The 13,028-nt window shown below is 41.1% G+C and overlaps 1 protein-coding gene across 3 annotated transcripts in view; it reads left to right on the top strand.

The window, feature by feature from the left end:
• LARGE1 (LARGE xylosyl- and glucuronyltransferase 1) overlaps positions 1 to 13,028 on the top strand; it is a gene marked incomplete at its 5' end in the record, with an annotated part of 201,293 nt that overhangs the window by 165,099 nt on the left and 23,166 nt on the right. For 2 of the 3 annotated variants that reach the window (XM_082495721.1, XM_082495723.1), the window contains one exon: positions 2,538 to 2,693. The exons of the other annotated variant lie outside the window; for it this stretch is intronic. In XM_082495721.1, the coding sequence (XP_082351847.1) occupies positions 2,538 to 2,693 (156 nt within the window). The remainder of the gene's footprint in view (positions 1 to 2,537; positions 2,694 to 13,028) is intronic. 3 annotated transcript variants of the gene reach the window in all.

Consider the following 13,028-nt stretch of genomic DNA (forward strand, 5'->3'; position numbering starts at 1 on the left):
ATGCAGCATCCTGACACGTTTCAAATCTGATCAGATCTGAACCACCAGCTAAGCCCTTGACACTTACCAGCTTTTACCCACACACCAGATTTTGAAGCACAGCAGCAAAGAGCCTCTACAGTGACAACTGCAGTTGTCTGGCTTTGACATCGTCCCCCACAAAACTGGGTAGAGGCATCGACACCCATACTTGGCTGTGATGTGACGTAGTGTGTGCTGACGGGAAATTCCTGCAGCACCGGGGAGCCTGTCCCGTAACAGGTTCTGAGGTTATCATCATTAGCCATTTCTGTGCTTATGGTCCCCAGGGTGAGTGGTTGGACTGCTCAGCCAGGGGATAGGATGCTCGTGAAGACATCCAGAAGGAAACTCCCATGAAGTGTAGGAGTAGCAGGGAGAACACACAGAAGATTTTTCTCAGCGTGTATTTTTTGTCCCGTTTGCCAGCTTCTCGGCTTCCTTTGATCCACTCTTAAGTGTGTGCAAGTTACCAGCAGACAGTTGCCATTCTATGCCAGCTTGTAAAAGTGCATACTAGTACCCTGTAAAACTGTTAAGCAGCCCTTTAGGTTCCTTCAGCCCTATGCTTCTGTTACATGTGCCTGTTTCCCTGAGGTAGAATTCAATCATCGAGATTTTTTTGCATGCATTTAATGCCTTTTGCTTCATGAAATATGTCAGGTTCTTTTCAAAGAAAGGAGATTCTGAAGATCCGTTTTTCGGTGGAGGAAATCTGTCATCTGAAGTTTATGTCCTAAACTACCTAAAGCTCCTTTTGTTTATGTGATGTATGGTATTTTGAGCACACATTCTATATTTTCAGCACGCGTTGCAGCAACGTGTTATTGTACAGTTAATCTACACTTCCAAACATATGGACAAATGTAAAACCAGCAAAGAATGCAGCATTACCTGGGAAAAATCTCTACACCAAGTATTTTTGTCCAAATAATTTCCCAGATTCATACAGTGTGTAGATGCATCATGATCTTGATTTAAAGTGTTCCTATAACGGGAAAAAGTGATTTACCAATTTCTGAAATGATCCTTTTTCCCTATAGTTGCTTTTCTGTAACTACACGTATGGTTTTCTGACAACCTAGTTGCCTCAGCAGTGATCCCAGGGAAGGATAAAGCTTTCCCTATCAGGAGATATTTTCGTAGGTGTTTGGGTATGTAGAAGAGACTGCCATAGTTTTTATGGCAGTATAAGTACTCAGTGGAGAGACTGCGTTGTTCGCTGAAGTTAGTACAGGAAGAATTCAGGCTGCGTCCTCCTCTTTCCTCCGCCAGTCCACTCATACGGCAGCAGTTAGCGTGATTTCAGGGGGCTCCCTGTTCCTGCGGAGTTGTGTCGCTGACACCAAGGGAACCTCGTTCATCCGCTCTGGGCTGCTTCTGTTCCACGTGCTGCGCTTCAGCTCTGGGCGTTCCCTCCCGCAAATGCAATGTTCGGAGCAAAGCTTGCCGTGCGACTGGCTCGGCAGCTGGCGTTGCAGCTCTCTGGCTGTGTGTGAGTGACACGGTGCCTTCACGCAATTAACTTAATGGATTCAGAGAACCTCCAGAACTCCTAGCTTGGAAATATTCCCGAGGGAGACTTTTTTTTTTTTTTTTAATCTCTTTAGAAGCCACGGGAATAAAACTGAATACAAAGCATTTGGTGGTTTTGTTTTCCTTATGCCTAAAATATAGCCTCTATAAAATGAAATCGTTCCTGCAAGCCACTTTTGGCTCCCTCTTAGTTTTTCCTTAGGGCCCCGTTCTCGTTCACACTGGCAGCAGTGCAAAGTTACCTTGATGTAAACGAGAATCAGGCCCTTTATGTCAGCATTACATTTAAATCTAGGCCAGCGTGAGAGTCATCTCCCATTAGCAGAGGCTAAATACCTGCTAGAAATTGGAATTCAAAGTGTGAAGCATTGTGCTGCATCTCAGCGTTGTGTAATGCAACTGAGATCAGTCTTGTTTAAATGAAGCGATGGCGAAAAAGAAGTCAGATTAAATTCAGTCCTTTTTGAAGGGTGTAAATGGGTATAGGAATTAATTTCCAGCTCTTTCTTCTCAATACCCAACCAGAGAAGAGTCTGTCTGGCCTGAAACAGTGAATCAATTTCATTAGCTGAAACAGTCATGTGGAAATCTGACATTAATGTTTAATACCTACATCCCTGTTTCTCTTGTCCTGCCACCTTCTTCAACAGAGTCCGTCACCTGTCAGGTTTGGGATTAGAGTTGTGGCAGCATTTATGAGGTGCTGCATCACAAACTAGAACAGCACACCAACTCAAATGTGCAGGTTATCCTATGGAGGAGTTTCAAAGCACATTGCCTGTAGAGTATGGAGTTACTTGTGAAAGACACGGCGAAGTCTTCCTGATAAAAAGACAGAAGGAAGTCTGTGTAGTTTTGGGATGTTTGGGTTTCTATTTTTTGGTTTTTTAAGAGGGCAGCAAAATGAACACACATAAAAACAGCAAATAAAGCAAATCTCTATTCTAACAGCAGGATGTGTTTTCTCTTTTTTCCCCTCTGAGGTGATTCACTGGAACTCACCAAAGAAGCTGCGAGTGAAAAACAAGCACGTGGAGTTTTTCCGCAACCTCTACCTGACATTCCTGGAATATGATGGGAATTTGCTGAGGCGGGAACTCTTCGGTTGCCCCAGCGAGGCAGATGTTAACAGTGAAAATGTAAGTGGGATGTCTGGGGCTTGAAGATTTAAAGGGTGCTTCATACAAGGCACAGGCTACATGAAGACTTGGAGAGTTGGTGGTGTGGGTAGTGCGGTGCAGAAGGACGCAGGAGAATTGAGGTCAGCGCTCGGATTCCAAGAGTGACGCTGTGGAAATCATTTAATCTCTCTGTGCCTCAGTTCCTTGCCTGTAAAATTCGTATTAATCCTGCCTTTCCCCTGCTTTGTTGCTTTTGTTTTCGCTGCCTTGGCTTTTCAAAATCCCCAATAAAGATGAGCTCACAAGCTGAAAATGGGGATTTAGGCTCTTAATTCCATTAGGCAATTTTGCAAATATCACCCTTACTCCTGAAACTTTCGGGGGGAAGGGCTTGTTTCTTACTGTGTGTTTGTTCAGCATACACTGATGTCAATTTTGACTAGTAGATACTAGTGTTCAAATAACGAAGAAGAAATGAGAATATCAGGACTGATGGATTTGAGTCTATGAGTTTTTGCCAGGCTGCAAACTATTGAATGAGTTAATACTTCACGGTATGCATAGGCTGTGAGACTGTGCAAATTTTTTTTTTTCTGCACCGCCCCTACACAAACACAGCAGCATTTATGTGTATCTGCATAAAATTTGCAATCAGAACCTTTCAGACAAAGCAAATCCTTTGAAAATGGTTGAAATCAAGGATGTTTACATACAGAAGTTCTTATGTGTGTGTGTGCCTTAGTACATATAGTTCCAATGTAAAAAACTGTTAACTGAAACATTTATACACAGATGTATATGAACTCCTTGTGTATAATATGGTCTCTGGAGATTTCTAGACCAAGTATGAATTTTGGCTACTTCATCCAAAAGGAATAAAAACGAATCTGTAACATTTTATGTTATCTTCAAGACAAAAACAGTAATTCTGAAATATACAACATTCTCTATATAAAAATCAATAAAGCAAAGCCAGTATCATGTACACATTAGCAGTTAAGAGGTAATTGGCAATCAATAGCATGGTTGAGGCTTGTAGTGTTTTCATTTAGTCTGCAGGTAAAATGACCACAGGAGATGCCATTCCCAATTTTTTAACTATAGCACTCAGAGATTGGATAGATATATTTTAGCCCAAGGCATGGCTTTCCAGGTACTTATTTGACCATCTCACTGTCTTCTGAAAGGAGTGGGGAACAATGAGAAACTGGAGGTAAACATTAACTGGGGGATACTGAAGCAGGAATGAGAGAGAGAGAAAGCGAGTGCACAGTGAGAGCAAAAGCACATGGAGAAAGAAAATCCTCTGCAAGAGAGAGACTCTTAGATAATCAAGTGAACTGAATGTGATAAAAGACCACTAAGAGTCTGACAGTCAGAGAGATTAAGGTACAATAGGTGGAGTAGAGGATAGGATAGGAAGAGAAAAGGGGAGTGAGACATTAAAAAAAAAAGGTAACAGAACAAAACACACCTTCATCACACTTTAGGAATGCAGGTTAAAATTATACTGAATTCACAGTATGTTGTGTGGGTTCGAAGAGCATGAATGCAGTAACAGACTTGTTGCTATATTTTCCAGAGCTCTATAAATCCTTAATAAACAGATTTATTCTAGATGACAAGTTGCTGGGGAGCAGTGCACAGTGAATGCAAGTTCTTGCTGCCGAAAATGGCAGCCCTGAAAGTTTAAAATGGTTCATTTTACTGAACTTGTATCTAGTTGACAGACACTGGAAATGACTAACTGCTCAAGCCTGTTTCTTATTCAAGACAAGTAGAACGCAATATGGTATATGGTATGGCTTGTGTCTGAAAAAGAAATGTAACTCATTCTTCCATTTATAAATTAAAAAAAAAAAAAAAAAAGAGATACTGGAAAAGAATGAGCTAGACATACAAAAATACATGAGTCCTAACTTGCCAAGAGACACCAAAAAGTTAACAGCCTTTTATCAGAACAATCAGATATAGGAAAAATATCTAACTTTAGATATCTTAAGAGTAGCCACTTAGGAGAAGACATTATTAGTTACCCATGATGTAAGCCCCACTCTAAACTTTACTATGTCCTTTTTATTGTAAAATACGAAAAGCAAGTTTCTACTTTGAAGTTATGAGACCCTAAGAATAGGATTATCATGAAAACCACTCTTTCTGTCACTCTGTCTGCTGTAGTACATACAGTGTCACAGGTGTCCTATTAAAATACAGTACATTCCCATGATCTATCGCAGGATAATCTTCAGAAGCAGAGCATCTTGTAAGGTGAGCGGGGAGCCACTGTTTGTCATTCTTCCCAGTAAAAGAACTAAGCAGCGTGAAGTGGAAATGGCAAGTAGCAGGTTCAAAACAAAGATAGACATTTCACCCACGATGTAATGAAGCTTTGAGCAGGAGGTAATGTTGCTAAAAATATACATATGCTCAAAAAACTGACTCTTTGTGGAAAGAAGATCAATCAGGAGCTGATAAGCTTTGGTGCAGAAAGTCCTTGGACCACAAGTTGAGGACTAGATGAGCATTCTGAGGAAGCGTTGCTGTACACTGGCCCTGCTTTTACACTCCTCTCTAGGCAGCCGGCTCACGGCTGGAACGGGATGCTGGATGGACCTTTAGTCTGACAAGATGCAGCTGCACATTTCCGTTAGGATGCCTAAGCATATATGTTACGTAAAAGGCTATAATTTCTGCAAAGTCAAGTATGTATAATGTAGGAATTGCTGTTTGATTTATCTTAATAGCTATTATTTTTCCTTTCTTCTCTGAATTGAGACTAGCAGCCCCAAAACACATTTGGGCTCTTTTTACGCTGGGTATTGTAGACGCGTAAAAAGTGCTTCTTCAGCTGCCTGTGCTTCTCTGCACTGTGCATCAGTGGACAAAATGTTAGAATAGCTCCGCTGGTTTTATAATCAGAGAGAATTACTTAAGCGCTGAAGGCCCTGAGACCTGTTGTGGAAGAAGCAGCGGCTTAGTGTGAGTCTGTCACTCACAGTCTGGCTGTATCAGAATCTGCCTACAAGCTCTTCTTCCAATATGCCAGCCATTGCTTCCCTACAGTTTAATATTTGTAACGAGGTTTTATTTAGAATGCAACCTGTAATTAAGGAATCTCATTTGTAATGCAGATATCTGTAAAAAGTGACAGGGAAGCGTGGCAGTGTGTACCGTTGGGCTGGTTCTGTTACTCTAGGGCCCCTATACGCTTCTCATCAGTACTGAGATGGCCGTAAAATGAATGTGAATTGTGTATCTTCCCTTTTTAAGGACTCTTTACAGTGCCAGAGAGATGTAAAGGGGCATTAGGTTAAAAGGTAACCAGACCTTACATTGATCTGTCTCACTCTTCCCCTGTGTGTGTGCACATGCACGTGTGCTTAAATATGTATGTCTATCCGCATGTGGAAGGATTAGTGCTTTGCTTTTTTAATGTTTGCTAAGGAAGTATAATACCACAGACTGAATTGTAAGAGGTCTAGAGGCGCTCTTTGGATCTCACACTGCCTAGTCCTGGGCTAGTCATTTGTTGGTCTTCAGCTGCACCAAACAGCACTTTTACTAGGTTCCAAAACTTTACAAATGGGGATGAACAGAACAGATAGGACTCTGAAACTGAAATACTGGAGGCAAAGAAATACAGGCTGAGGTAATTTTTCTGTTTATGTAAAAATGCTTATATGTATGGTATGTCTGTGTGTACCCATATGTTTCATCCTTTCCTTGAAATATTCAAGCTGAAAGACCCTGTGTGTTGCAGGGATGGGCTGTGGACAGGGTCCTGCCACATGCTCCTTGCCTTAGAGCAGTCCTGTAAGTCCCCTTCACTCCATATGTACTAAAATGAGATTACACAGAGCAGACTCTTCTCTGCAAATTGGTATTACAATCACCCCTTTGCCTTTTCTGCAGATACTGGATACGAAATTCAGAATATGAACCAAATCCTCTGGTAAACACAGCCAAGTGGCCTTTGGAGCACGTCCTTAGTCACTCCGTCCTACTTATTCCGTGCTGTTTCTCCCGTATCTCTCCTTTCTTATTTTGATGCCATGCAGAAGATTTTAGGGAAACCCACAAAGGTGAAGTTCACAAGAATCTTGAATTTTAACGTTTCCTCTTGGCTTTTAATGCTAATGTCCCGAGTTTCATTCTAAAGGACCTACGGTAAAGCCTAAAATATTTCAACAGGATCTTCTGTGTACCAGTCTACCTCTATAGTTATGCTATGAGATAGATTTTTTAAGCCTGATTTTAGCACACAGGCACACACTCAACCTTTCAGCATTCTCATAAAAACTTCTTTCCTGCAGACAGCTTCTCACCAGCTGCTTCTGCCAAAGCACTAAATCTGAAGGTTGAATGGGGTGTCCCCTATTAGCGAAGCCTGCGTCCTGATCCAAAGCCCAGAGCAAGATCAGTGCGAAGTTTATCACCGATTTCACTCAGTTTAAGAAAAGGACGGTAGATTCCCATTAGAGAAGACTGACAGAAAACACAGGAAAAAATTACCTGCAGATTTTTATTTTCAGATTTTCAAATCAACAATACAACGAAACAGCGTAAAAAATCTAGTTCTCCCTGAAAACATTTGCTTAGGTGTATACTGACTTACTAAACGTGTTTTTACTTATTTACTGTTTTGTGCAAACCCAGAGATTCTTAATACTAGCAAATAGCTGTGCATGCCATCTTGTAACGTCCACCAGAAAAGCAGGAGATTTTAGCAATGTACCACATAGTATAAACTCTACTAACAAATTTAGCAATTCTTGAATGTTTGAAAATAGCATGCAAAGGAAGCTTTCAAGTCAGTATCAAGGCGCTGAACTTGCAGTCAGACTGATGCTTTGAGTACCCTTTCTCCTGCAGAATTTCAGAATACTGCATCATTTGTAGAACTGGGATTTAAAGTTACTGTTTTGTCGTGACGTAGTCTTTCTCTAGTAATAACAGATGGTATATGGCAGTTTTGAGGTGAAATCCTGACTTCCCCAGCTGTGTTGTTTCTATTATTATAACTGTTATTGTTATTAAATGCTGAGCTGGTAGCCCATCCTGTTAGTTGCCTGAAAGTTGCCGTTATACTGCTTTCAATTGCTTATAATATTGCTAGATGGGGGATCGTGTGGACTGGATATTTTTTTTGTCGTGCTGATATGCCTCTTTTTTTTTTCTTTTCTCTCATTTTTTGAAGTGAAACACGGGGAAAAGCTTGGGGGGGTTTCCCACACCACAAGTCCTGATGGTCTCTTTGTGGCAATACTCCATACCTCAGAGAAAGAACTGACTCTTGGGCCAGGAACATGTCTTTTGCCTACCTAGTGAAAACCTAGGCAAATTTTAATGCTGAAAGATCACGGTTTACACATTGTCAGTGGTATTTTCTTTGATTTTAAAGAGGCTTAGATCTCTGGAGACTCTTTCTTAGGAGCGTGCATGGATACGTTTGACCAGATTATCTGTATCCCGGTGACACAGCAGAGTTGAGCATGCTGCAGGCGGGGGACCTGGACAAAGACTGGCATTTTCTGTGACTCTTTCTTCTGAATGCTCCGTGCCAGGTTCTGACTGGACAGTAGAGCTGCAAGCAGGAACCAATTTGGTGTCTGTTCTGGGCGACATCCATTGCCCTCACTGATGTCCAGACAGTATGGAGAAGGAAAAAAAATCTAGATTCACATATAAAAGGGATGAAAGATAGATCAAAGGCAGAAAGGAAAGTGTTAATTGAGACATAGGTTTTGGAGAGAGTGTTTGGAGCAGGAAGAGGAAAGGACTGATGGGTGCCTGTAGGTATAGGGAGTTGGCAGACTATTTGAATAGGGACCATGGGAGTAGAAACAAGGCTGGGACTGACTTAGACTGTGGAATTTGCCACATAAGAAGGAACAGGGCTAGAAACAATCTGGGGAAACAAGAGCAAGGAGACCAACCTGTCAAGGCACTGTGCTGCAAGAGAGGTCTGGGAACAGCTCAGCCAAGAAGGTGTGGCAGGGACCTGGGGAAAGGAGATGCAGAGGACTACCAAGGTCTGACATCCGCAGCTGAGATCAAAGGAAGTTGTACTCCATATGTCCAGACAGAACTATCTGTTATGCATGCCTAAAAATTCGGTTCTTAATTGTGTTGATTATTTGCAGTCAAGATAAGCCATTACTTCCATTTAGCAAGAGTATTGGCTACTTTTAGCTACTAGCAGCAAAATGCCTCTTGCTAGGTAGGCTTGCTTAGACACTATCATCCTCTTTGTCCTTAGCACAGCTTTGTTTCACAGAAGGCTCAATTTGACCCATAGCAAATGTACAAAATTTTATGGCGTGGGAGGAATAAAGGTTTAATTGACGTGGGATTAGTCTGGCTTTTATTACTAATCATTGGAGAAGCCAGAAGTGCTTTATGTAGGTCATCCCAAACAAGACTTAGTGAATGCTTTTTCCTCCCTACATCATCATCTGCTTTGTTTATGCCATGCTAAAGGCAACAGTTGATTCACGCACTTTGAAAGTGCTAAATGTTGCAATCCAAATTGCCTACTGGTGGGAACTGGGACAGCTACGCAGGAGGAAATGAAACTGCTGCAGTTTATAACCAGATTATAGTTTCATCCTGGGCTGGTGTTGGTTTTCATCTCAGTGGCTAAGCTGAGTTGATTGTGTGCTATGAATCTTAACTGTGCACACTTGGGAGAAGGAAAGATGATCTGAAAGTTAAATGTTTTCATCTGAGCTGCTCAGTTCCTCTTGTGTTAGCATGGTAGTCAGTGAGTGACTTAAGCCTAGTGTCATCTCATCTCTCCTTAAACACTTGATGAGAGACAAATGCCTGCATTAGGGTTTTCATCCCCTTCCCCAGGATCTAAATAGTCTCTAGACACAAAACACTGTTGGTTGGTGTTTTTTTTAAATATTGCTAATCCCTAAGAAAATACTTCTGATCCTGGATTTTGGATTGATCTCATCTGAGATGAAATCCTGTAGATTTTGGTGGGAAGAAAATTGGTTTTGTCTCACACAGCAGTTAAAAAAAAAAAAAAAAGCCAATCACAAATTTGCTTACACTAGGAACAGCCTTAGGAAGGCTGAGATTTATGAGCAGACTAACCAGTTCGCTGGTGAAAGGTACACGTTGTGTGCCGTGTATCATATGGGTCTGCCATCTATCACATGGGTAGAAAACACCACCTCATCTCATACAAATGTATTAGTCAGACAAGTAGACCTGGTAAATCATGACGATTTATGATAGAGTTGAATACCTTCTGCCCTGCCTGTGCCTCTCTGGCCAGCCTAGCTTCAAAGATTGCTTTTCCTGAGATGAAGTCTGATCACTTGCCACAGCGGGTTGTCCAGAGAAGTAAGTTAGCATATATTTTTTTATGTATTTTTCTCTTTGTTTTGGCATTATGCATGTCATGGCTGCCATTTTTACTCCTGAAACAAGTAACATCATGATACTAATGAAAGCATTTGTTTCCCACTACAGTGTTTCCTAAGAGAACATTACCATACATAGTCTGAAAAGAATACATTTTTCAGCTGTGAGAGTGTTTCCTAGAGGTGACATTTCCCACATGCTCAGTGGCAAGTAGCCTTAGCATTGAAAATCTTGTAGAAACAGTGAATCTTATGCTAAGCAGGTACTCGCTTACCAGAATACATGCTGTTACTCTAAGGCTGAGAAGTCTTTGCTGTATTGGGCATACTGTTATAAGTGTAATGGAGGAGTCCATAATGGGGATGCCATCTTTTTATCAAATCCAGCTGATATTAAGGTCCTCATTTGGATGGTGTACTGTGTTTAAGGAAGCATCTGTTTGCATAGATATGTCAGGATTGCCATTATAAACCCATCTTTTCAAGAAGACATCATGTGGGAGCAAACCTTAAACGAAGATATATGTTCTTTGTCTGTAATATTGGATCCACGCAATATGCATGCTGTAGATAATTGGATTGGAGAAATTTCATGTGATCATGTCAGTGAAAAATAATATGAGGTAACTCAGAAAGAGATAAATTTAAGGATATATGTAGGTCTGTCTTAGTCAGTTCCCTGTCTTTTGAATGTTGTGCATCCTTAACCTTCATTTTAAATATGTGTGTAAAAATGGCATATGACTGCATGCAATATGCATTTGTAGATTCTGTGGCTTTTCATAGTAAAGAGGAAGCAGCCTTTGTATGTGTATGTGATACTGGGGCATGGGTATCTGGGGTATCTGAATGTATATATGAATGGGGGGAACAAAGAATGTGAGAGCGGAAAAGGGCTCTTAAACTGCACAAAGCTATGCATCACCCAGCTCTTGATCCTGATAATTTGTCCACACTAGACTTCAGTGACACAGTGTGTGAGCTGATGGGGTTTGCTGGACCAAATCCAGAGTGCCTGGTGTGTCTGGCACTGTTTCCAGTAGAGAGGAGTTTTCGTATGGATAATCACGTGCTATTGCTTTCCAGTGCCTGTTGCCTCGCCATTGCAGGATAGGCCCATCCTTAATGCAGACGGCTTGCCCACATACACACTGACAATACTACAGGCCAAATCGCAGCCTGTCCTGTGCTGCTTGTGCTACCCGAAGGAGCACACCTTAAGTAACCTGTGTTTGCCCAGCCTCTAGAGCATGGCTCCTAAGGCTGCCTAGCAGTTCGGGCTCACGGTATGAGCAGGCAAGGACTGGGCAAGTATTCCTGCAAAGCGCTGATGGAGCCGCGTGTCTGATCCTGTCAAGTGATGCCCACACATTAGCCCGGGCTCTCGGACAGCCTGTGCTTGGGCTTCCCCCTGGCAGCCTGCCTGCGCTCGGGTGGAGGGTGCTGGGGTGCACACAGCCATCTCATCTCTTCTCTTGGGTCCCAACACCACGTACAGTACTGAGCGCGAGTCGTGGGAAGTGCCAGGGAGAACCTCACGGACTATCAGCATAGCTTCAGGCTTAGAAAAAGTCTGACAGGACAGAGAAAATTCTGACCCTAAGAAATACAGTGGAAAGAACAAGGTTGCCCTTTCCCTGTAGCAGAAGGAATCTTCTGCTGTTTGCTGCTCTCCTTCACCTCCGTCACCAACTTCGTGACTCGGTGAGTTTCATCATCAAAATACTGGGGCCTGTAAGAAGCTGTGACTTCTCCTCTTCCCTCACCCAGGCCTCTGTAGTACATAAAGTAGTACATAAAAATAGTACATAAAGCCATAATTTAGCCCAAAACGTTACTCTGTAACTCATAATTAAGTATATCCTCTTAGCTTGCAACTCGAATGTAATCTGATAATCATTTGTTGACTGCATGGTTAATAGCTGCTGTGCAATTATCAACTTCTAGCCTGGTCATTTGTACATCCAGCAGGATAGTAAGGTATTCCTGAAATGTGCTTTGCTATTGTTTTAACCATTTAAATTTCAATCATCTGCTTGATAATTCTGTTAAAGGCATACTAATGTCTCTTTTCAAGGAAGAAACAGAAAGATACAATATTCTTTCTAGTCATTGTTGTAAATATTGGGTTTATTCAAATATTGTTTGTGATTTGGAAAATAATGTACAGGCTCAGCTGAATGATGATTTGTAAGGCAGAATAAATGAAACTCCAAGAATACGTAAAAGAACGCCTGATTTCTATTCCACCAAAAGAGATGTTGATTTCAATAGAAGTTTTGCCTGAGTAAAGATTTGTCAAGATTCGGACTCTCATCTTTCTAAAAGCAGTCTCTCTTAAGAGATGTTTTGAGATCTGTGCAGAACAATAGCACAGAAGAATGAGTGCCTGATCCAAAACTCACTGAAATCAAAGGAGGTATTTCCATTATTCAAAAGAAGATTATAGAGTGATGTACAGGAAAATATCAGGAATTATTCCATCAGCCTTCACAGGAAAACATTCAGCTGTAAGCATTATTGTTGATGGCAACCATTATGCTTATAGTTCCAAGAACAACAGCTCTTCTTCTTAACACAGTATTAGAACAAGAAACACCTACATTTTCCTTTTTTTTTTTTCTTAGAGATGGTATTATAAACTATTACTTTAAATCATTCCAAACAGGACAAAAAAAAGAGGTTGTTAAATCTAAATAAATGTCTATAATTCAATAATCTGTTTGTTGCGTGAAACTGTGCACTGTGGTTTTTATCAAAACTTGCAAAATTCCTATGAAGTGAATATTTTTCTTATTTACTGATAAATATACAATTGTATTCTTCTTATAGGATGCTTTTAAGAAATAAAATATAAAAACAATACCTTTATTAATAACCTACGTTTTAGAGCAACACAGACAGAACTCTACTTGACATGTTAAGGCTACATATAACTTCGTATTTGTTACATTTTGTAGTACGTTTTACAGCATGT

Source organism: Vanellus vanellus, assembly GCF_965231255.1.
Source record: "Vanellus vanellus genome assembly, chromosome: 1".
NCBI classification, from domain to species: Eukaryota; Metazoa; Chordata; class Aves; order Charadriiformes; family Charadriidae; genus Vanellus; species Vanellus vanellus.